The sequence below is a fragment of the Zalophus californianus genome, chromosome 8 (assembly GCF_009762305.2).
Source record: "Zalophus californianus isolate mZalCal1 chromosome 8, mZalCal1.pri.v2, whole genome shotgun sequence".
In the NCBI taxonomy this organism is placed as follows: Eukaryota; Metazoa; Chordata; class Mammalia; order Carnivora; family Otariidae; genus Zalophus; species Zalophus californianus.
Window position 1 is genome coordinate 139,933,921 of NC_045602.1, and position 24,920 is coordinate 139,958,840.

Below are 24,920 nucleotides of genomic sequence, written 5' to 3' on the forward strand. Positions count from 1 at the left end.
AAGCCAGTAGGGGGCCCGAGCACAGTGTCCTCGGTGATGCAGACACCTGAGTGGGTCCAGCTTTGGGGACCCTGGGGGAGGGACTAGCTTGGACACAGGTGCCACCCTCCTGCAGGGCAACAGGGGAGAATCACTGAAGCCCGTGGGGGTCACCTGGCTGCAGGTGTGGGGCCCTGGGCAGACCTGCAGCTTCCTGCCACCGATGCTCAGGGATCTGAAAGTGGCCATGTTTTCTGCCTTCTCTCCCGCAGACCTTTCCCTCAGTCTCTGCTCCTGACGACTATGGCAGGAAGGGACGCTTCTTCCCACTCCTGGCCCCCGGGGGAGCTGTGGGGAGAGGTGTGCGCAGGGACCACCACCAGCACCCCCGTGGGTCCTCTCGAAGCACGCCATGTGCTCAGAGTGCTGACCCCTCCAGGCCACGGAGGACCCATGCGCTGGTGAGGAGAAACTCAGATAGAAATCTTTGCTCTGCGGGCCCAGGATGCTGGTCAGCTTCCACCCGACAGGGACAGGTGAGCAGCTCTATCTGCCCCAAGGCTGGGAGCCCCCTCCCTTAGCTGCAAGGCTCCCCCGAGCCTGCTCTCTGCAGGGCCTTCTCAGCCTGGGGACTGTGCGGGATGTGGGGAAAGAACAGAGGCATCCCCAGGGCCAGGATGGGGTGGTTCACCTGCAGCCCAAGAAGGCTTATCACCGTGAATACCCCCAGCAGCGGTTGCCAAGGAGACAAGTGTCTCCAGCAGCCAGCCGCCAGCCTCAGGTTCTGGGGGCCAGGATGGGAGGCACAGGTGGGGGGGGGAGGTGAGAAGGACCTCAGACGGTGCTCACCTCAACAGTGAGGAAAGGGGCCACCTGGAGAGGGAGCGCCGCCTGGCACAAGGCCCTCGTCTGACGCACACCCAGCCTGGGTGCCTGCCAGCGCTGCCCGGGGCCCACGGCAAGCAGACTGTGTTCACCCAGCAGCAGGAGAGACCTCAGCCAGATGTCAGGAGGGACCTGAGCCACAGCCTGAGCTCCGAGCAGAGAGGCCGGGCAGGAGTCTGAGTGCTGGGATTCTGAGGCATGGGGCGCCAGCACAGGGCGGGGCCCAGAGCAGACAGGAGCTGACGGGAGGGACGAGGGACAGAGGGCGGTGGAGACGCGCAGGTCAGCCGGCCGTGGGGAGCACCGAGCAGGTGTGTGCACATGTGTGTTCTGCCTGCCCCTGCACTTGAGCGGGGGGCGGCCCCCACCTCCAGGGAGACACTCCTCTGCTTCCGTCTGCCCCTCCCACACCCTCGCCCCATCTGACAGCACAGAATATTTACTTTCTGGAAAAATAGGGCAGAGCCTCTGCCACCTCATTCCTGAGGTCACAGGGAGGGTGCCTCAGCAGAGGCAGGACAAAAGCCCCTGCGGCCGGGCCCACACCTTGGACACCTTTGCTGCCCCCAAAGACTAAGGCAGGGGATGTGGCCGGGGCTATTAATCTCATTTCCATATGTAATGAAATAAACATTTAAGAGTTCACAGAAGGGATGGGAGAAGGCCGTCAGCACACCACTGCCCCCAGCCCTGACCGGCTGCTCTCTGGAAGATGGGGAAGGATCTCTGACATCAAGCGCCCCACCCCCCCCCCCCGGCTAGCATTCACAGCAAGGCTACTATGTGCCAGGCACATGACTAAAGACAGAACATGCTCTCTCCCATCTGTAAGATGGGAGAGTAGAGGCCCAGGAGCAGCTCACTGCACAGAGCCTGAGCACCCTCTCCCCTGCAGAAACCACAGTACGTCTGTGCCTCCCTGGGGGCTGTGTGGCCCAGAAGCCCAGCGGGGCTCAGGCTGAGTGAGCATCAGCCAGCGTGAGGCCACAGCAGGCCCTCCAGTCCAGACTCGCCGCCCGGCCCCCGGGAGCCTCCTGCCCGCCTCACCCATTAGGACCTGGAATCTAATTTCGCCCCTAATAAACTGCTCTGCCTCCCGGACCCACTGCCACTTCCAATCCCCAGGAGTGACGGAGAGCTGGACTGCTGACGGCCGCTCCAGGCCTAAACCAGACGTGAAGGATCTCACTGTGAGATCCCGCCAGGGTTGGACAGAGGAGGAGGCCACCCTCCCGAGATCCTCTTCTGGAGCCAAGGCTCACCCGCGGGGGCACTCCCCCCAGACCCCCTAGGCTAGCCCGGCCTCCCACCTGAGCCTGTGAATCCGAGGATGGAAGCTTCTCGGGAGCACCCACCTCAGCCGAAGGCCGTGGGGAGGTGCCAAGTGAACACTTGGGACCGTGCCTCACATACAGCAAGTGCTCAATACATGCCTCGTGCCTGGCAAGCCACAACCCAGAAAGCCCCAGCCCCTCAGAAGATCCAGCCTCTGGCTCGGCACCAAGGCCCCCACCTTGGCCTGCCTGTACCCCACCCCCACCCCACTCCAGCCCCTCCCACAACTGGCCCCCAGGGCCACTCCTCAGCCAGGCCTTTCACACTAATGCCCCTCCCTCTCCTAACACCCACGGCAGGAAGGTGCTCTCAGGGACTCCTTGATGCCCCCCACTGGCCAGTGACCCCAGGATGGCCAGTGTCCCTCTGAGACCTTGGCCATGGGCTCTCTCAGGACAGGGAGCTATGCAGGTCAGGAGTTCTGCATGTCTCCCTAGCCATTCACCCATCAGAAGCCCAAGTTCTCAAGGCCCCCACGCCCCCACCAAGACCATAGGAAGTGCACTTTGCTCCCCTCTTGTCTATTTCTCAGCTTCCCCAAGCCAGCTCCCTGCCCCAGGGCCTTTGCACACACTGTTCTTACTGCCTGAAGCTCTTTTCTGCTTGCACATCCCTCATAGGGCTGCCTCTTCCTTGTCCCCAGGTTTCTGACCGGCTGCCCAGCCCTGCTATGCTGGTACCCTCCAAGCAGGCGTCCATTCAGCTCCTCCCCTGCTCAGCTGGCCCCCAACTACACAGAACCCACACACAGGGGTGGGGCAGGCATCCTGACACATGACGACCAAGACAGCCCCCCTGAGGTCGATCCGGCTGGAGAGCGGCCCACAGCCCCACTCAGACAAGGCTCAATGGTGCATGCCGCGCTATCTCCAGACACCGCTGAAAAGGACAGGAGCAAGGGGTCAAGAAGGGGCCCGTGGACAGGAGGCCCGTGTCTCAGAGGGACCCAGAGGGCTTCTAAAGGCAGAGCATGGGGGTCCTGAGACCAGGAGGGGCGTGGCCCTCTCTGGGGAACCTGACCACACGTGAACCCACACTGGGGCTGACGCAGCTCACGAAACACAAGGCCATGCCCCACAAAGAACGGCAGAGGACTGGGGAAGGACAGTGCATCTGCACAATCACAGGGGAGCCTGGTGCAGGAGCAGGGTGAGGAGGGGCCCCCTGAGGCGGCACAGTGTGCTGTGAGCTCCAGGGTCCGGACACAATTAGCAGAACCTGCCATCTGCAGAGGAGACATTAGCTCTTGGGGGCAAAGTGCTCAACAGGGCGGTCAGGAGGACCACACCCCACAGAACAGCATCCCACGTTCCCTTCACATGCCCAGGAACCCATTCAGGTGCTCAGGCCACCCCAACGTGATGCCCCTGATCAAGGGCCCCTCGCACCCTGGCCTCCCCACCCTGCTGCCCTCTGAGGTTGATGGGACAGCCAGGCCCGATGCCCCCAGTGTCAGTCTCCCCCAGACTCTTCCTGAAGACCCTCCAGCTGGCTCCTGGGCTGGACCCGTCCGCATGCTCCCAGGGCCCACAGCTCCGGCACATGGTCCCCTAAAAACATCCCAGTGAGCGTGTTCCTGGACTCCACTCACACGCCCCCGGCCAGCGACAGAGAGCTCACCCCCAGGTGGACCTCTTTTTAACACAGCTCCTCCTGGGCCAGTCCTCCCCCTGGATGGCCACCAGGCATGGGCTTGGGGTCCACTCTCCAGGCCAGAGCCCACAGCACTGTCTCCTCCCAAGCTACAAGCCACCAAGGGCACAAGGTGAGGGGAGTCAGGACGGGACCCTTGTCACCTCCCCTCTGAGGAGCTCTTCTCAGAGACAAAGCCCAACAACTCGCCAAACACACATCTAATTCCATGGGGAAATTCCACAATACGTCTCTAACATGGAAAAGGATGATAGAAGTCTGCATCCTATCTTGTTTAAAAAATGCCTAGATGGGCACAGATGCTTGAAAATAAATCAGGGAGACAAATGTTCTTCCTGTGTTTGTCAGCATCTCCCCAACTTCCTACAATGGGTGTGTATTATTTTTGTCATCAGAGAAGATAAAGCACCATCCCCAAGTGTTTCTTTCAGAAGCTGCTGATGCCCCTCGCTCAGATCGGGCAGCGCTGTCTGGGCTCACATAGGGCTGCCCGCGATGAAGCACCTGATTTCGGGACATGCCATATTAATTCGGCTTTCAGCTAATTAAACCACGCACATCAGAGAGGACCCTCTTGGATACGCCGGCAAGAATGCCAACTGGGAGGAAAGAACCCCGGAAGCACCAGCGGCTAAATCTGGAGACGGAAGCGAGCAGTCCAGGGCAGGGGCTGCGGTACCTATGCTGGCCACCCAGCCCCTTCCCAGCGCCAGCCAGCTCCGGGGGCCTCGTCCAGTGTCCCTGAGGAGCCAGGCCCGCGGACTCACATTCAGAACCATGGCCAGCACCCTCTCCTGCCTCACCTGCCTGGGCCCTCCCAGGCCCACCTGGGACCTAAGCTCCAAAATGCTCCCACTTCCCTGCTCTGCCCCATGAAAAACAGCTGGGTCAGGCTCTGCCCTCCTGTGGGAGGCTCAATGAGGCTCTGTCTCTGTGGCTCAACACACTTCTAAACTCCCATGGACCCAGCCAGGCCTACCAGCCAGAGACAGCTCCTCCCACTTCCATACCTACTTCTGCTGAACCGGCTTCTCTCTGGGCTTCCCAAAGCTTTTCCCCACCTCCCCCCCACCCCACCAGCCTGGGGTCCCAGGAGAAACTGGCCTTTTCCTCCTATGAACCCTTCAAATATATTTTTCAAGCCTGAATAAAAAAGCAAACTCAGGCGTTCTAAACTGTCGAGTTCCGAGTTCCGTGGAATGAAAAAGCAAACCAGATGAGACCTAGGGGAGGGAGCGGGCTGGGCGGGGGATGGCGGCACTCCGCACATGGCCAGGAGCCATCTAGGAGGATGCTCTGCGGCCAGGTTCACTGCGAGCTGCCAACCTGCCGCCATCACAGATGATGGAGGGATATCTGGGGACGCTGTTCCTAATGACTCCCATTAGGACTTTCTGTACAGTTACAAAATTATTCCAAGTAATCCAAAAGAATTAGAAACCTAATTTTATTCAAGTCGGGTAACGGGTAGAGCCTAGTAACGCTCAGCTCTGGAGCACATCCTGCAGACGAGGTCAGACTCTGGGCTGGCCTGTAACACACCCATCCCCAGTTCCCCCGAGAGAAGCAGCGGTGGCCCCAACCCTCACGGCTTCTGCACAGAGCCGCCGGAGGGCAGGGCCTGCCCTCCCCAGGATCTCCTCTCCTCAGCCAACCTCAGATGCTAAGCAGTGGGACCAAGGTTGTGGGCAGCTGGTGGCTGGGGAGGAGCCAGACCCCTCCACGGGCAGGTCACCCCCCCAAAAGCAGAAGTCTCCATGCCATATATGGGGGCTGCTGGAGAAGTACCTGCTAGGCCTGAATCCCAGCTGCCCCACGTGTCTTCAAGTGGCCTTGGGTCCATGATGGACCCTGACCTCAGCATCTGGGGGCTGACTGACAGCAGGTGTGTGGAGCACCTGCGAACAATCCTGTTCCTATCGTCCGAGACTCAAAGAAAGGCTAGAAGACCCCCTTTCCAAGACCTGACCACCCCCATGACCGAGACCCTCACTAACCAGGGCCCAGGAAGGAGGAGGAAACATTAGCTTCAGCCCCACACAGAGACCTGCATCCCTGCCCTACGGGGACCAACTTCCCCGCCCTCCACCAGGAATGGGTGAGGCTGGGTGCACAGCAGGGCTGACAAGTGGTTCCCTAATCAGCACTCAGACCTGCAGAGGGTGCCTGTCGGTGACCATGCCGGGCCCTCCGTCCCTACAATGAGTCCCCAGCCTCATCCCCATGGGCTCCCAACAAGGACCCATCCTGGCACGCTCAGCCAGACTCCTGCAGAGAAAGCCATGCAAACATACTTAGAGCAAATCATTTTAGAAGCACCTTATTCTTCTGGAAATGTTGACCTTCCAGGTGCCCCTGGGAGGCCCTGGATCTGGCAGAGCCTTTGGAATGCAGGTCCCAGCTCAGCCAGAGTGCTCCCAATCCAGGGGCACTGTCGTCCCAAGCTCTTCAGCCCTGTCCTTCTGGATGAATTAAAGGCATGATCTAGACTGGCTTCAAACAACAGAAACTCTAGCCCTCCCTCTGCCCAACTCCAGACCAGTCCACTTGCTGAACAACCCCAGGACCACCTCCCCTCCGACTCTGGCCATGAGCTTTGCTAAGTAGACTTCACACCCAGCGTGGAGCCCAACGTGCAACTTGAACTCATGACCGAGATCGAGACCTGAGCTGAGACCAAGAGCCAGACGTTGACCAACTGAGCCACCCAGGCACCCCTCGCCACAGCTTTTTAAATTCACATAAGGAAGAGACAGGCTTTAGGCAAAGTCACGTCCGCCACTGACCCTCTCCTACACGCACCCACCTCCGCAGGAACTAATCAGGGACAGCAAGCTCATTTCGGGGTCCACTGCTGTACCACCGCAGCGGGGGTCAGTGGGATGCATGACCCCTGCAGAGTGTGGGGCCCAGGGGCAAGGCACAAAACTGAGTCATTTCCAGAACAAGTGCTTTGTTCAAAACCCTCCCCCAACACGGAAGACGCTGTTCTCTGGGGACGACCTCAGGTCTGCACGACCCTTTTCTTTCCACCTCGGGGTCAACTGAGCGGCTCCGGCTTTGCTGGGCAGGTGGACCGGTGCCACGCAGCCCCAGCAGGAAGACACGCTTCCTCCGCCCACGGTGGCCGGGGCATCGCCACAAACCCGGAGCCGTGGTAAGAGGTGCTGGAGCTGCCAGCACATCGCTGTCAGAAAGCACAGCTGAGCTCCAGCCCTTTTGCAGGAGAAAGCAGCCTGGAGGCAGCTCCCACGCTCTGCGGACAGGGCAGCCGGGGGTGGGCTCCGCCTTGAGGCCTGCGTGGATTGAGGTCCCCACACGACTCAGCCAAGGACAGTGGGGGCTGGTCAGGACACCCAGGCAGAGGCCAGCGGTCCTCGGGGACCCCATCAGTACAACCTGCCTGCAGAGCTGCTTGTCAAGCCAAAAACGCTCCTGCCTCGGTGTTTGGAGGCTCAGGATGCTGGCAATGTGCGCCTTTCAGCCGTGAACAGAAGGCGTGTCCCGATACCCAGGCAGCTGCAGAGCAAGCAAATTCCTTCAGGAAAATGGCCAGTCCCCCGGGACAAACACACAAGCAAACGTCTGAAGCCTCAGATGGGGCCCCACATCTAAGTGTGCGGCCTCATTACCAGCAGCCACAAACCTCTTGATCCAGGCCCAGCCACTGGCCACTGGGACTGTGGGCTTGCCACGGCTGGGCTGAGGGGCGGGAGCTGTCCAGACGGGCCAACCTCCATCCGCCTGGCTGTCCAGTGTCTATGCTAGGTAAGGCTTTTCGTTCTGCTAAACCAAGCCATGGAGACCTAAGAGCAACGGCCACGAGCTTTGGGGGCGTCACACACCGAGCATCCAGTCAATGACTCGCAGAAAGTAAACACAGCATTATTAGCCCACGTTACAGACAAGGAAACTTGGGGTCCAAGGTCTGGGGGCATCGGTGGAGGCAGGAGCCCAGTCAGGCTAACCCAGAGCCAGGGGTCCCCCCCACTATCCGTCCTTCACCCAAACACGCCCTCCAAACCATCTCCAGATAACATCAAGCCACAAATAGTGAGCCACTTAAGTGACACGCCTAACAAGCAGTGGAAATTGAGACAGGGTGACCCCTGTGGGGTTAACATGGGGATGTCTGTTCTTAACACGTGTACCCAGCAATGTCCATCCAGGAACGATCCTACATTTGTACCCAAGAATATTTAACAGGAGGCACATTCGGGGTATCCGGGCACAGTCTCCAATAACCAGAAGTCAGGAACCAACGTCCTTCCTAAGCTTCGCCTCTCCAAGGCGTCCAGCCCAGGGCCCACCCACGGTCCTGAGCCTTTGAACAGGACAGGGCCTGAACCCCAGGCCTGGCCCCTGGCCCCACCTGCCTGTCCAACCTCCTGTGGATTCTCAGAGGCCACAGGACACGTGCTGCATGCCCTCCCACCGTCCTGTACAGAGGTTCTACCCTGAGGGGCCTGCCCTCCCCAAACCCAAGACCCTGCTGCTGGTTTCTTCCATGAAATGCCCCCAAGGAGCTCAGTCCTCTGGACCCTGTTCCTTCCTCGGGACAGCTAGAGAGCCCACTCCTCAAGGCTAGTCCCATGGCTCTCCCCGGCAGGGACCCAGGGTATCTGCTGAGTGATGGCCACGCACAGAGGCACGGGGCCTGCGTCCTGGACAGGCAGGAACAGAGAGATTAACCAAGGCCTGTGGGTTAACATATAAACTAAACAAGCTGTGAAATACCCTCAAGACGCACTCCATCCACGACTGGACGTAAGCCGCTCCCTCGAAGACATGCTGGGCCTTAAGTCTTGTCAGACACGGGGCTGGGCCTCCCACCACATCATGGTGGCATCTGGGGTCCAAGGGTCCCCGACGCACAGCCGTGCCCACATCGCTGGCCAACTCCTTCCAAGTCTTTGGAATTGGAATATTTGACTTGTACAGACGTCTGATAAAACCGAGATTCCTTCCGCTCCGACCTGGGAAGCTGTTGAGTACTGAGCTTCCCGCCGACCCTACCGGCCTGCAGAGACAGGTGCGTGGGGGACTCCACAGCGCGACAGTGGACACAGTGGACACAGTGGATGCTAGACGGGACTGTATCGTCAGGGTCTGATCTCGCTTTAAACTACTTGGTGAGGGTAAGAAATCCTGCAAGGAGGCCTGAGGTCTCCAGGCCAACGAGGATGTCTGGTCAGCCCCGGTTTCCCTAGAAACCACAACTCTCCTGGCGTTCCCACCTTTGGGGAAATTTCCATAAGGTTCTCCGACTCTCGGGGATACTCTCTCCCCAAGGATGGAGAGAGGTCTGCGACTTGAAAGCAGTTGAAAACACAGCCACGCAGACTCCAGCCTCCTTCTGGAAACAGAATGCTCTGTCAGCAGAAGGACCCCAGCTGCCTCCCTGGGCCACACTCGACCCTCAAATGCGGTCAGACCAAGGAAAAGAGTGGCCAACACTCAGGGCCAAGGCCGAGGGCAGAGGCTCCACCTGCCCCCCGGGAGGCCCACCGGCAGCAGACAAGCAAGAGGGGACAGCAGGTGGCCTGTGCAAGCCAAGAGTGTGACCCCACTTGGGTTAGCCAAGGTCCCCCCGCAAGGGACCGCAGCAGGCCCCGAGGCCCTGGACCCCAGCCTGCTGCGGCGTAGCAGGAGACCACGCCAGGCGCAGCAGCCCCTAGCACAGACCCCAAAGCAGGTGCCGTCTGAGGACAGAGAGGGCTTGGTGGCCCAGCCCAAGAGAAAACAACGCACAAAAAGTGAGCCACACGTTGAGCCCAGCCTCCACAAGCTCAGCCATCCTCAGCATTTGCCACCCGGCCCATTTTAAAACCCAGTTTCATCCTGACAACTCAAAGTGGCTTTCAGATGTTGGAAAGGTCAAGCAATCTGCACCCCAAAACTCTCATCTCCAAGGTGGAGATTCCTTTCAGCTTGAGTGGGACAGCTCTGGAGCTGATTCAACCTTGCCTGGCTTCAGTTTCCCCACCAATGAAAACAGGCCTCTCTCAGGCTCCTGGAGATACATCTGAGACCAGCACACAACAGGCACATTCCCACCTTCAGCCACAGAGAAACCACGCGGAGGGATCCTCTTGAAGGAGTAACTGCCCGGCTCCCCTCAAGCGTGGGGGTCACACCCGATCCAGGCTCCCAAAGGATCCTCCGTGGACCTGCCCAGAGCAGGCCTGCAAGCCCCACCTGCCCGGACCACATCCCTGCCAGGGCGGCCTAGGCTCACATCCCCTCCGAGAAAGTCATGAAAACTCTAGATCTTATACACAGAAGACCCTCCTACACACAGACGCCCCCACTCTCCGGGTGCACAGACCCTCAAGCCTGAGACTCTGGCCCGAGGTGTGGGGGGCAGGCAGTGGGGAGGAGGGTCTGCAGGGCTGCCTAGAGCTGACTTGGACCCCTCCCCACCCCACACGGCCCAGCTCCTCAATGCAGGGCCCCACCCAGTGCTGACAACATGGGTGTGTGCCCTCCCACCCAGGGCCCCAGCGACCGCCCCCTGGATCCATGTGCAGCCTGGGCTCCCCACCCAAATTGGGGTGAACCATTACCTAGGACAGGGTCTACCCACCCAGGCAGAGCAAGGGACCCTCCAGGGGCCTCAACGCTGGGAGGGGCGGGTCCAAGCTGTTTCTGCCCAGGCAGCCCCACACTTTGGCAAGCGTGGGATCCCTCCTGACTCAGGGGAGGCTCCTGTCTCCAGATGCTCACACCAGGAAGGAGTGACGGCCATGGTAGGAGTTCAGAGAAAGCCCCTTCCAGAGGGTGGACGGGGAACCACAAGGCAACCGCCTCCCTCCCTGCCTGAGAGCCACTGCCCCCCAGGATCCACTGGGGCACCCAGAGGGGCTGGCACACGTCCATCTCCCAGAAGCCAGACTTTGGTGGCAAAAGCAGCAGAACGGTGGCCTAGGAGGGCTCAGTGCTGCCCTAGCCCTGAGGACCCCCTTCCAGCCAAGGCAGATGGAGAAGGCCTGGTCCCTGCCCTCCACAGGCTTCCTCAGGCCCAGGGAGGCCCAGCGCCAGACAGGGAAGAGGGCCTTGAACTTGGTTTAGTTAATGAATCCAGCAAACTAGACGATGCACAGACACGAGCCAGTCCACACTGGGCAAGGGGATCCTAGGGTTGCCACATTCTCAGGCGGAGGACAAGCAGCAGGGCAGTGAAGGTGTCCTGATTTGGGGTGGGGCATCGGGACAGTGGAGAATTCCATGCCCTGGGGGATGGGCGATGAGCAACACTGGCAGCAGATGTGTAACTGTTCGGTGGGAGTCCAGTGGGCCGGCCCTGGGAGAGCGGCTACCCCACACGGCCCAACTCCCCAAGGCCTGGGGGCAAGGAGCAGCTGTGCCCACTCTCCTGAGCGAAGACTGGGGCCTGCAGATTCTGAGACTAGACTTCACTGCCTAACCCAACAGCTGCCCTCCTGCCTCCCCCGCTCCCCAGGAAGGGTCCCCCTGCCAGTGAGCTGGGGCAAGGGAGCTCAAGGCAGCCCGTGCCCTCAGTGTGGAAGCCGGGAAGGGGCTGAGCAGGCGGGAGGGCCCCCACCTGCTACAAGCCTGCCTGTCCTGGCTCACGGACATACGGACACACGGACACACGCACACACACACACGGGAGCAGCAACCTGACCCAGCCTTCCCTCCCGAGCTGTGTCCCTTTCCGGATGCTGCAGCTCCAAGGAGGCGGGAGGCACAGAGGGGCTGGCCACTTCAGGCCCAGGCAGGAGAAGCCACTCGGGGCTGGAGACGGGGCCACATGACGGGGACCCTAGGATGTCCTGCCAGCCAGGGACATGTGGGGCCAAAGCACAGCAGACCTTCTGGCAGCCATACCCAGGCCAGAGAGGGGCACCTGGCTGCTGTGGGGTGTGGGGTGGGCTCTGACCACATACCAGAGGTCGGGGCAGGACCTGGATGACCAGAGCTGGTCCCAGCAGGAGGGGAGAGAGGTGGTGACAGGAGGGCAATTGGTGAGGAGACACAGGGCTCTTCCAAGGATGAACATCACGCCTGAGCCCACCTACGTGGGAAGGGGGTGAGTTGCCCCACTGGGGCTGGGGCAGGGGGGATGCTCATGGTGCTAGGGAAGCCCCTGCCTCCCACGGTGGCTCAGTTTTGGGGCTGGAGACAGTGTCCAAGTCACCTGCCAGGGCTGTGGTCTCCCCCCAGGACACCCTCCCCTCCAGCAGCTGGGCATTTCCCCCCTGGGGTCTTCTCCCCCATCCCATGGAGGGTCTGTCCAGAGCACACACTCACAGGTCCACGGGCACACACCCCCTCATCCCAGGGGGGCACAGGGTTGGAGATGGTTTCCCAGAATCCGTTCCTCACTCCCATCCCAAAATGCCTCTTTCATACAAAATGGCCGAGTCCGGGCCCAATCTAGCTGGGATGGGAGGGAGAGTGCCTGCCATGTACAGGCCGCACGAGCAGCAACTCCTGCCCCAACACGGCCCCCACCAACATTCAGGTGCACACAATGCCGGCCTGAGGCCACTGCAGCTGCCCAGGGGGCCAGGAGCTCCCTGCACAGGGCCAGGGCTGGCCAGCTCAGGACCCTCTGGGCATCCATCCACCAGGGAGGGGTTCCAGAGCCCAGGATGTGCACAGTGCCTGAGGCATATCCCTGCTGCTCCAGCTCGCACAGCACAGAGGGGTCAGGGCTGGGCTGGGCTGGGTGGAGGGGAGACTGGGGGATGCAGGCTGGGGCGGGGAGGAGCGCAGGCAGGTGGGCAAGACAGGCAACAAGCCCGAGCCCTGGGCTGGGGGAGGGAAGTAATACCTAGTAGAACAGCCCCCACCCCCATTTCAGCAACCCAGAAGCTCGCCCTAGGTGGAGAGCGAGCGGCTTGAGGGTTGAGGCCGGGTAAGCTAGCCCCGCCCCCACCCCTTGCCCCCTTCCTGGGGGGAGCCCAGCCCAGAAGGGGGCCTCGAGGGGTCCAGATGCAGTGGCAGGACTGGCAGCGCCACCCTCCCTCCCGGCTGGCCCTTTGTTCAGCGCAGCGTCCATGGGGAGGGGCCTCAGGCCGAGGAGGGGAGGCTGGGGCGCCGCACATCCCCCCATCCTGCGGGGGAGGGGCTGATGCAACCCGACCAGGCCGCTGCTGGTAGGGGAATGGCGCCCCCACCCCGGCCTGGACGCCCGGACCCCAGAACTCCTTCCGATCCGCACGCGCATCTCAGCCCTTTGCTTTAGCCAGGAACACCGTCCGCCAGGCTCAGACCCGGGCGCCAGCCTAACCGACGCGGGCTCTCGGGCGCACAGGGACCCTCGCCGCCCGCAGCCGCGCGCCGGGGGCCGCCAGCGCCGACTGCCCCGGCAGTGCCCCGCAGCCCCTGCGCCCCCCGCGCGGCCGCCGGCGGTGGGCACTCACACGTAGGCGTGGTAGATGAACGCCCAGCCGCGCGGCCGCTCTAGCACATTGTACAGGAAATTCTGCAGCTTGCGGTAGAAGGCGTTGCGCTTGGGGGGCTTCCCGGAGCCCGCGCCTCCCGCGCGCGGTTTGCTCAGGATGCTGCCGCGCTTGGGGGCCTCGGAGCCGGCGATGAGCAGGGCGCCGTCCCGGGTGGAGTCGGGCGCTCCGGGGTCCAACCCCACGAAGCCCACCTTGAGCTTCTTCTCCCCGCTCGGGCCGGGGTACACGCCGCCGTTGCGCGACTTCTGCACCATGGTGCCGGGCGGCGCCCCGGCGGGCGCGGGCTCAGCGGGCGAGGCGCGCAGGGGGCGGCGCGGGCCCGAGCCCAGGCCCCCGGCCCGGGAGCCGCATGGCCAAGGCGGCAGCGGCGGCGGCTCCGCGCTCCTGCGGCCCGGGCCGCGCGCGGGGACGCTGCGGCCACCTGGCTCCGCCCGCCGCCTCGCCCCGCCCCCGTTAACCCCTGCGACGACGCCGCGCGGGCCGCGGGAGGGGAGGGGAGGGGAGGGGACCCGGGGAGAGAGCAGATGAGGACCCGACTGGCTATTCCGGGCGTCTGGCCACCTGGGCCGGGCGGGCCCCGCTCCCCGCGGCCCCATGTGCCCTAACCAGGGAATCCGGCCTTACCCTGGTCAGGTAAGAGCACTGCCCGAGCGGTCCCCAGCTCTCCCTTGGATCCCAAAGCCCTGCCAGCGCCTGGCCCCAGCTGGATTCCTACCAGCTGGACCCCTGGACTGGACGCCTAGAAGCAGAACGGAGGGATGGGCACCGGCCCTTTGCTAGACCCTCCGCTAAGGCTCAGCCCACTAGGACCTTAATGTGTTGGCCTCTAAGTGGGCCAGGTATGAGCACCTCCTAGACCCTGGTCCCCTGACTGTAGAGGGAGGCATCTGGGGAGACTTCCTAAGAGGTGGCCTGAACTGGACCTGGGAGGAGTCCTGCAAGGGAGGAGCAGGAGAAAGGGAGGGTTTGCAGAGGCCTCTGCAGCAGGGAAAGGGGCAGAGGTGGCCAGAGGTGAGACCGGAAAGACTCACCCCAAGGGGCCTGGACTTTCTTTTGCAGACCCCCGAAAGGACCTGGGAGTGTGGGCCCCAGGGCAAGACAGAGGCCTGAGGCCAGGGGGGACACTGGTGCCATAGTCCAGGACCGAGGAGGGAGGGAGGAGGCAGGTTCTGGACAGAGATGGCAGGCTGTCCTCTTGACGGGGAGTAGGCAGAGGTTGCCTCCCCTAGCCAGGGAGCCATGGTTGGGGGGGGGGTGTCCTTCTGGAACCTTCTTCTGGGAAGCCAAAGGACCCATTCCCCAGCCACCGAGAGGCCCCTGTGCACTCCACACTGACCATCCACCATGCCCCTACTTGCCGAAGCCTCCCTCTGCACACCTTGGATGGTGCGGGCTGCAGGTGCCTCTCCTGACCACATCCAGCCTCTTCCCGCCCTTGCCCAGCACTGTGGGGTCCACGAAGGTAGGCCCTGTTTAGTAACTGGCACTGTCCTCACCAGTAACTTGGTTCATAAAACAGCACTCTCCGTGGCACCAGATCAGCTGTGTGGTTTGCCCTTTCAGTTCCCAAGCTGGAGGCCATATGGCCTTTTCTTCCACATCCAACAGAAAACAGAATGGTCTAATTTGAAAGTCATCTAGAATGTTGGGGATGGAGTGCCAGGTATGGCCCACGTACACCTGTGCACACAGCTACGGCGCAGGGGCCACGCTTGTGACTCCCACTGCCCTGCCTCAGTGCCTGGTCCTTAGCTACCCAGCATTCAGCCAATGTGCCCCCAAAGGGCTGCAGTTTTCTCGAGTGTGTGCACCACCGCTGAGCCAAGCTGAGGAAGGGGCAGCCCACCTGGTCAGTTCAAGGGGAGGGGCATGACCACCTACATCACAAAAAGAGAGAGGCTACCCATGCTGGCTCTCTCCACTCATTGGCCTCTGAGCAGCCCTCGTGATCCCTCGTCCTGTTAAGAGGGAGCCCCAGACTATGGGGTGCCACCAAAGCTGGGCATGGCCCCTCCTGGGGGAGCCCCTTCTCAGGGCTTGATGTGAGAGTGGAGTGGGCCTGTGGGTAGGGTTGGTTTACAGAGGGAGGAGGAGCAATTCCCAGGTATCATTTTTGCACACATATGAGCCCTGAGATGGGAGCAACGTCCAGGCTCTCTGGCATTCCGAGACATTAAGGAGAGACTGGTTGCCTTCAGTCTCCTGGGGGAGACCCCTCCAGCGGGAACACCGCCGGCCAGGTAGGAGGGGAGCCTGCTAGGGATGCAGGTACAGCTTTGCATCCCCAAGCCCTCTGTTCTCTTGTCTCAAACAGCAGACCCCAGAAAGGTCTGACACATCTCCCAGAGGTTCTGGCAGATGACTCCCATACCAAGGCTTGAAAATCTTGGTTTCCTCTGTTTAGGATGTATGTCCTTTCAGTGCACTGGCTCACTGAACGTGTATGATTTCAGTTTTGTGCCACGCACACCATTGCCCTATTGTCAGCAACCTGGTCAACAGTGCCCTCCACCCCTGCAACCCAGGGAAGCAGTTCATTGAAAATGCTCAGTTGGGGTGAATTCCATGCAAGAGACAGGAATTTCATTTATTTAAAAATAGATGGGAAAGCTTTCAGGCTCAAGCCATCTTTGCCAAGACTGAACTGACGGGATCCAGAAAAGAGGAGTGGAAAAATCCAGATGCACACAGCACCCCTCTCCAGTCTGGGGAGACCCTTTCCCCTGGACACAGGGCTGAGCAGCCAGGCTGGGTGCTGTCCTTTCAGCACCGCCAGCACTGGCCACTCTCCCCAGAGCCCCCAGGCCCAGCACGCTGCTCCTGGCCTCTCCTCTTGGTTCCTCCTTCCAACCCCGCGTCAATGGCTGCACTAAGCAGCCGAGATCGGACTACTGAGCTGAGAAACTAGCCTGGCCACTGTTGCTGTCTCACGCAAGGCCAACTCAGAGCTCTCACAGAGCCCCCAGAGTGCTCCTGCATCTTTCCTTCCCATCAGGGCACTCACCACACAGGGCTAGGACCCACTGCCCCGCCTGGCTCCCCTGCCCACTGTCGTGTCCCCTGGAGCCTGGCACACGATCCACAGTGTGTGGTCAGAAGATACCACAGCTGCTGGTGGTGGATTGCAAATTGCAGCACATTTGGATTTTTCCCTCTTGCCACAGAGGTACAGGGCCGAGAGTGGGCTGGGCCTTTCCTGGGATGCAGCCCTGGGGGGTCATGACCCTAGTCTCACAGACAACATAGAATGGTGGGTCCCACAGGGAAGATACCAGGATGCATGGCAAGTGCGCCCAGAAGAAACGGGTTTCCGCTGGCTGCTTGCCCTGGCTGAGGGACGCCAGCAGTGACACTGCCTTGGCCATTCCCAGGCAGGGGTGGGGGTAGCTCTGACACCTGCTTACGGAGCCTGCCTCGTGCAGCCCTGGCCAGACATTGTGTGGACATCCTGCTGTCACATAGAAGTTATTGACGTCCAGGTGTTCAGCCACACTCGAGTTCCCTGGGCCAGTGACCATGGGGACACTGGGGGGCGACACTGAAAACCAAACCTTCCTGTTTCACCAGCACCCACCTCCTCCCTGCAGAAAATGAGCAAGCTCTTTCCCCAATCATGATGGCCTCAGGAAAACAGATGACCCTGGCGGAGGCCAGAGGGGACATTCCGCCAGCCTGAGAAATAAGACTTCATTTGGGGAAATGAGAAGAGACAAACTCTCAATCCCCTAACCTGGGTCAGGGCTGTTGTTGTCTTAATTTTGTAATTTGGACAACAGGAAGTGCCTACCCAGACAGAAAGTCCTAACCCTCCCCTCCAGGGAATTTTCCGTTATTAGGAGGAGGAAGGGCTGAATTTATCCAGTTCATGGGGGAGCAAGGCTGTAAGGAAAAGATCTAATATGAAAGCATTGATTTTTTTTTAAACATCTTATACTAAAGTCAATAAAAATTTAATTTATAGTTTTTTTTCAAGGATTAGAGCTCTGAACAAGCTTCCCCAGCCCCCGGCAAACCAACCAATCACATAAAGGAGCTGATGGGTATTTATCAGCTACAGATAATACCTTGGCACTAGGAGTCCATGGCTGCCCATGAGGTGGAGATGGGCTGCAGAGAACCCGTGGTCCTGGATGCATCCAGGAGGGTGGAAGCCAACGTGTAGATTCTGGGCCTTGGGGGGAACCCCCTGCTCGGCCTCTGCCACTGCCGCCCACATCCCCTGCACCCCACTGTCCAGCCTCTAGGAACACGCAAGGGCGGTGTTTGGGAGGTTGTGCATTTAGAAGGCACCCCCGACTCCCCTCTCCACACCTCTGGGCAAAAGAAAAACCTATGACAACCGCCCCTGTTCTGTGGCAGATAAAATGCAAGGGACAGACAGGTCCACGCTCATGCACTGTAATGGCAGGTGTGACCCAGGCCCCTCTGAGGGTCTGTACCCGTCAACGCCCCTGTGGCACTTTGACAATATCCCGATGCTTTCTTCACCTCTGTAATCCAGCCCTGCAGCTCTCAGACCACCCCACCTGTGCACCCCGACTGCTCCGCCCCAACGCCCCCCACCCCTCACCTCCCATCCCCCCACCCCAGGCACATGACAGCCTCAGGGACCCTCAAGCCAGCGAAGGATTCTCTGTGTGTACTGTTTCCTGTGCCAGGAATTCTGTTCCCTCCACTAGCACACGGTCTCTGTGCGTCTTCTCAGAGACGCCAGGCTTACGGGTCTTCCCTGAAGTGGATGCCTGCCCCCCTTCTCAGTCCTGGTTCCACAGTGAGTTCTGAAACTGTTGTGTGTTTGCTTGCCTCCTGTTCATCCCTCCACTGGACAGGCGGTGCAGACACTCAGCCCCGTGCACACACTCACAGCCCCATGCACACACTCTCAGCCCCGTGCACACACTCTCAGCCCCGTGCACACACTCACAGCCCTGTGCACACACTCACACCCTCGTGCACACACCCTCAGCCCTGTGCACACACTTACAGCCCCATGCACACACTCACACCCTCATGCACACACTCACACCCTCATGCACACACTCACACCCTTGCACACTCACAGCCCCAGCCCAGCCCACAGAGCTGCTCTTCAACATTCCTTGAATGACAGTCACTTTGTTCTAGGACTAGGTATCGCTTGGAGCCTCCACCAGGATGTGCCCTCGATGACCGGTCTGGGGCTTGTGGGGCTCAGGGGTTGCAGGGGCAGTCCATGGGAGGGCATGGGCAGCTGGAACTCAGTGCCACGGAGACTGCCAGCAGAGCGGTCAGCTGCCTGCCCACACACAGGCTGTCAGCATCTGGGTCCTGGCTGCCCGCCCACTGCTGGCCCAGGCTCATTTAAGTGCCTTGCTTGCTTGGCCAGATGTCCAGTAGGGTTTGGACAGAGCTGTCCAACCTGGGGCAGGGCCCATGGGCTGTCAGAGTCCCCCAGCCACCCCCTCACCCAGGACAAGGTCACCACATGCTAAGCTAAGGGGATGGGACAGAAAGCCTGGACTCTCTGGCCAGCAGACCAGGGACACATCAGCCCAGACAGAGCTGGAGTCCTCAGCCAACACGGAGGGCTCTCCGGCTGGCCCCTGATGAACCACCCTGCCAGCAAACACCAGGCTCCATCCCACAGCCTCACTGAAGGCAGGGTGTTGCTGCTGCAGAGCACAGCCCTGAGATGACCTGCGAGCTCGTCTGAGCTCTGAGACCTTGAGCAGAGCTCCGGGCTCCTCACTGGCCAAGTGGAGAGAAAAAGCTCCCACCTTGGGGCTGCCGGGGCACTGAACAGAGTAGAGCTGCAAACCGTCCCAAGCAGCATCCAGCTCGGAGTGGTGTCCAGGGGAGGTCAGGAAGGTGCCCCAGCAATCCCAGCCTGCCACTTAACCCTCTTCCTTCACGTTCTACAGACCCCCACACACAGGTTGCAGTTGAAGAGAAGAATCTGTCCATCCCCCCAGCTCAGACATGCTGAGCCTCTCCCTTCCTGGCGTCCCACCCACAGAAAGGGGATCCATGTAGGCCAGGCGCTCTCACCTAGGGGCAGCTCTGTCAGGTAATGTCTAGAGCTATCTTTGGTTGTCGTGACTAGGGCAGGTGCTTCTGGCACTTAGTGGGTGGAGGCCTGCTGTAGTGCACAGGAAAGCCCGCCCACCCCCACGGCAGAGAATTCTCTACCCCCGCATGTCAGTGGTGCTGAGGACACCATGATCTAGGTTGACAAGGTCTTCTCTTAAAATGCAAATTGTTCTGTAAGTTAGCCATCCACACCTTAGTGTGAACTAGTGCAAATACATGGGTTTTTCTCCCTAAAGCTCCTAACAATACCCAAGCCAAGGGATGAGAATTTTCATGGGAAAGGAGGCAGGAATCTGGAACATTGGGAAGGAGGGCAAACCCCCACCCCAAAGGGCTTTGGGCCAGCAAGTATCTGTGTGAAGGTGACGATCACCAAGACGCAGCAAGTCAGGCTCATCACCAGCTCATCATCAGAGTTCAACACAGTAGCCCTGCACCTTCCATGTCGTCATGTTCTAGCTTGCCGACAAAACACTACTTTTATCCCATGACAGAACAATGGAGTCTTTGCTATATTTCACAGTTTATAGCCTTAATTCACACATGTGGCTTTAGGCAGGTTGCTGAACCTCTCTGTACCACGACTTCTTAGCCTGTAAATGGGGGGAAAATAATAATACATACATCACAGGGTTCTTACAACAGTGCAATGAGTTAAAGTTTGTGAAGCAGTTAGACAATGCCTAGCATGAACAAGCATTATATAAGCATTAAAGTAAAAATAAATGAATCCATTCCAGGGCTGGCTCTGAGTGCGTCGCATTTCCAACATGCACTGCTTTCCTCAACCAAGATGAAGAGCCTGGGTGTTGGGAGACGCTCAGAGTAAACACAGGGAGAAGAGAGCGTCAAAGGCAGCCGACGTCCCAGGAGCAGCCCTCCAAGAGAGCCTCAGCCCTGCAGGTGTGCAGAGCTGCCGTCCAGGCCCCGCCCACTCTGGGGGGCATCAGCTTTGCTCACAGACCAGGAGGTGAAAGGGGAAATGTTACCACTGCCCACCATGGGATTCAGGGGCACAGCTCCTCTTCTCCACCTCTCCCATGCCTCTGTGCGTCCTCCAGCCCCCGCTTTGGTTCAGCGATGCCCTCCACTTTCCAGGTGGCTGAGCCCTGGAACCCAGGGGCCCCAGCCTGCTTGACCGGCGAGGCTTCAAAGGGCGGCTGGCAGTCACCAGACCCCAGGCATCCCACCGGGCCCATCAGGCACGCAGGGCTGGCACAAGCCCAGCCCACAGCCCCCCATGCCCCTTCCATGGAGCCTGCGGGTGCAAAGCTCCCTTCCTACCCAGAGCTGGCAGCACCCACTTCACCAAGTGTCTTCAGAGAGACAGCCCAGGGAGTGATTTGGCCCTTGCTCCACTGACCTCTCCAGGTCCATCCACTCTGCCCAAGGTGGACACAGGAGAAGCAGAACCTGGACGCTCTCTCACCTGCCCCACCCCTGCCTGGGGCCCCCACTCAGCCCACCGTCCAGGCCCAGACCGTGGTGTGATGAGGCTGATTGGGCCTCCATGTTGGCAGTCACAGCGGCGGGGCCCCAGGCCCCAAGACCATGTCTGAGCTGTTCTTGACTCAAGGCTGCCCCCGCTTGCACGTCCTCCCCAGATGACCCCACAGTGAGACACTGGGGGCAGCAAGTAAAGCCAGGAAGGAGACAGCTGCATCTCTTACTGACACCATTCTCCATCCCCCACTGACTCACCCCGGCAGAGATCATACCCCTGACGGTCCAACTGCCCCAGCCAGCTTCTGCCTGCGAGGCCACAGGACAGAGAAAGTGCCCAGCACAGCCTGGATCCAGCTGATCTCAGATGCTTCTCAGGGCTCAGCTCTGGTGCTGACAGCCAGCCGGCAGGGCAGGGAGGGCTGCGACGTGCGATCAAGTGTGCATGCATGCACACACTCATGCACATATATGCATGTGCGTGTGCCCTCTCTTGAGCATGCACAAACACGTATCCAAGTGGACACGTGCATACATACGTGCACATGCACACACGCCTACAACCACTTGTACACATATGCATGCATTCATTCACTGCACCAGCTCCCAAGAGTGCCAGGATTCCCCACCAAGTTCTCCCCACGCCCCACAGAGATGTGCAGAGTTCCACAACCAGATCACGCTCACACAGGTGCACAGAGTCTACACTGGGTACACACCTGAGATGCACAGATGTGATCTGGCATACCCATGTCCCACTCGGAGATGCACCCACTGCTGCTCACTCCCTTGTGAGAAACCCCAAAACCCCATTGCTGGGGCCTAAAACTACTGTTCAGACACAGAACTGTCCCTGCCAGGACCACCCTGGACCCTGAGGTGGGGGGGGACGAGAAGATGTTTTCTGCTTCGAGGGGAGGGCACCAGGAGCCCTGAGCAGACAAGGGCAGGAGACAGATCCGATTTGGCCAGCTCAGCAGGACCCCGCAGGCTCGAGGACTCATGAAATTTTCAGAGGCACCCAAAGTGAACAGTGAAGCTGCCAACTGGGTCCTGGTGGCTCCTGCTTTAAATTATTCACAGCCCAGGGGCGCCTGGGGGGCTCAGTCCTTGAGCGTCTGCCTTTGGCTCAGGTCATGATCCCAGGGTCCCGGGATCGAGTCCCGCATTGGGCTCCCTGCTTGGCGGGAAGCCTGCTTCTTCCTGCTCAGCCTCTGCCCCTCCCCTGCTTGTGTTCCCTCTCTCTCTGACAAAGAAATAAATAAAATCTTTTAAAAAAAATTATTCAGAGCCCAGCAGAGTGGTAGCCCCTGGCCCCAAGGCCCTGGCTTCAGGTGCTGCCTCACAGAGCCTGGGCCCGAGCCAGCAGGGTGGCTGGCAGGCGGGGTACCTCCCTGGGCCTCCACATCCTCCTCCGCAGCCCAGGCACACAAACCCTCCGTGAGTGCTGACCCGTGTCCCAGCTGGGGCCCCCAGCCCTGAAGTTGTCGAGCCCCCCCACACCCACGGCCCCATCCAGCTGCCCTCGGGGCTCCCCAAGCTGACACTCTGCCCCCTACCCAGCTCAGCTGCCCCCCCGCCTGCCGTGGGAAAGGGCCCACCCACCACTGGACCAAAGGAGGGCCCCCAGCTCCCTCTGTGCCCCAAGCTTGCCCTCCGCCTCACCCCTGCAGCCATACCCAAGCTCCAGGGAGCAAGCGGGGCTGACAGCCAGAGATGGCAGGGGAGGCAGCGGGCTGCACTTGTGAGTGGGGGTTTGCTGTGGCTCGGTGAGCCACACACAGTGAGCAGCACTGCTGCTGATGTCAGCAGCTCTCAAAGTTCAGCCCAGGCACCGAAGAACCTTCTAGAAGGCCTTAGAGATCAAAATGGTGTGCTCGGCAATACCAAGGCCTTTTCTCTGTCATGACGGCTCTCTCTTACACACGGGGCTCTCCAGGGGCCCCGAGATGTGGGATGACGCTGTGTGCATCTACGAGAACCGATGGCCCGGGCGTCGCACAGGAGGTTGTGCTGGTGCCCTCCCCGGCCCTCCCCTTGTGAGAGGCGGCACCCCCCCACCCGGCGTCCAAGCCCGAGGTGTGGCCAGGCCCACTGGCCCCCAGCAGCCCTGCCCTCTGAGTGTGGGCAGATGCAGGGAAACCTGGGGCCTACCCCCCAGCTGGAAAGTGCTGGACAGGGGAGCCCCCCAGGGCTGGACGGCAGGAGGGAAATGCCTGGGGAGGTGTGCTGCCCTCCGGTGGGTGCCCAGAGATTCTGCACCCCACCAGGCTGAGGCCCCAGGTTCCCTGGCCGCCCATGGGCCCCACTGTGAGCCTGGCGCCAGGGGCGCAGCGAGACCCAGAACCCTGCCAAACTTCAGATCCAGGTGCGTAGAACTTCCCAGCCCTGCCTTCATCACCTCACCCCAGAACGGGCCCCAAAGTGCTGAGACCCTCCCCGGAAACCCTGTGCCGGACCCCGGCCAGGACCCTCCTCTGCCTCAGACTCTGGTGGGAATGAGGGAGTGCTCCTACCTCCGTCTCCACACCCTCCCAGGAGTCTGTGAACCTGGAAGCATTCGTGACCCCATCCCAGAAACGCACCCACCTGGGGGGCCAGCACAGGGGCCCCAAACACAGACCTCTGGTGGGCAGGATGCCCTGGTATCTCCCCACCTGTGGTATCTGAGTGACCAGGGTTCCCAGAGCGAGCCGGAGTGGCCAACAGCAGCTGGATGGGAGCGTGAGGGGCCCATGATGGACCACACAGTCCTTCCACCCCAATGGGGCTGCTGTTCACTCCTACCCTGTCCCAGGCTGACAGTTTTCTTTGATTTGACCCCAATCCTAACTGGGCCAAGCCTATAAGGACAGCTTCCTGGGGCAGGCATTGCAGGTCACCAGGTCTCCCCCCAGCAACAGTAGTCCATGTGGGGGGCCAGGAGAGCATCAGGAAACACCTGGTTTCCTAAGGTAGAGTTGCAGACAAAATACACAGTCAGGTTCGAATCCCAATAAAGAATAAATACTTTTTCTGTGTGAATACTGTATGTGACATATTTATATTAAGAAATTATTCACAAGGTGCCTGGGGGGCTCAGATGGTTAAGTGTCTGCCTTCGGCGCAGGTCATGATCCCAGGGTCCTGGGATCGAGTGCCGCATGTCGGGCTCCCTGCTCAGCAGGGAGTCTGCTTCTCCCTCTCCCTCTGCATCTCCCCTGCTTGTGCTCTGTCTCTGTCTCTCTCAAATGAATAAATAAAATCTTTAAAAATAAATAAATAAAAATAAATTTTAAAAAATTATTCACTGTTTATCTGAAACAAATTTGCCTGGGCTCCCCGTGTCTGTATTTTCCTACTCGGGCCCCCCTCCGTGGAGGCCTCTGTGCGTCAAAGAGCAATTTGGCTCTTCCTTCTTGTCCCACTGTGCATGCAACTTCCTGAGACCCAGGCCCACTTTGGGACAGGTGGGGAGACACCTCTGAACCATGTGCGCCCATCTCTCCAGCCGGCAGCCTCCCCCTGTGTAGTGGCCTGGATATGCCCCCGCGGATTTCAGGCCCCAGCCCCCAAAACTGTGATGTGGCCTGTGTGGCAGGAAGGGCTTGCAGAAGCAACTCCTTTGTGGGTCTCAAGATGGGACTACGCTGGGTTATCACGTGGGCTGGTCACATGCATCCTTATAAAGGGAAGCCGATGGAGACTGGACACACAGAGGAGAAGCCTTGTGACCGTGGGGCGGGGTCTGGAGTGGGGCAGCCGCAAGCCGAGGAACTTTGGCAGCCACCAGAAGCTGCCAGAGGCAAGGAATGGACCCTCCTTAGAGCCTCTGGGGGGAGCACAGCCCTACCAATGCCTGAATTTTGTCCCAATCATGGTGACTTCGGCGGGGGAGAGGAGGGTTCTGTCGTTTTAAGCCAGTTTGAGGTCTTGCATTGCAGCAACCCTAGACACTTACGTGGTTGGCCTGCTGCTCACCCTGGAGGGGAGCCCCCAGCCCAGTCCCCTACTGTGAGCACGGTTGGGGAATCTGCCCACCGCCTTGCCCCACACCGGGATAGGCTCCTTCTGCAGCACAACCCCTGACACAGCAGGGCGCTGCTTTTCTGGAGCAGGATGGCTGTGGGCGGAGAGCAGTCT

The 24,920-nt window shown here is 60.1% G+C and overlaps 1 protein-coding gene across 19 annotated transcripts in view; it reads right to left on the reverse strand.

The window, feature by feature from the left end:
* KCNQ2 (potassium voltage-gated channel subfamily Q member 2) overlaps positions 1-13,640 on the reverse strand; it is a 54,145-nt gene extending 40,505 nt beyond the window's left edge. For 13 of the 19 annotated variants that reach the window (XR_003524679.1, XM_027622385.2, XM_027622377.2 and 10 more), the window contains exon 1: positions 13,245-13,640. Coding sequence is in view for 18 of the 19 variants with exons in the window: in XM_027622385.2 (XP_027478186.1) it covers positions 13,245-13,540 (296 nt within the window). In the remaining variant the exon portion in view is untranslated. The remainder of the gene's footprint in view (positions 1-13,244) is intronic. The other 6 variants (XM_027622384.2, XM_027622387.2, XM_027622383.2 and 3 more) reach the window with 2 other exon arrangements.
* Positions 13,641-24,920: the final 11,280 nt, after the last annotated feature.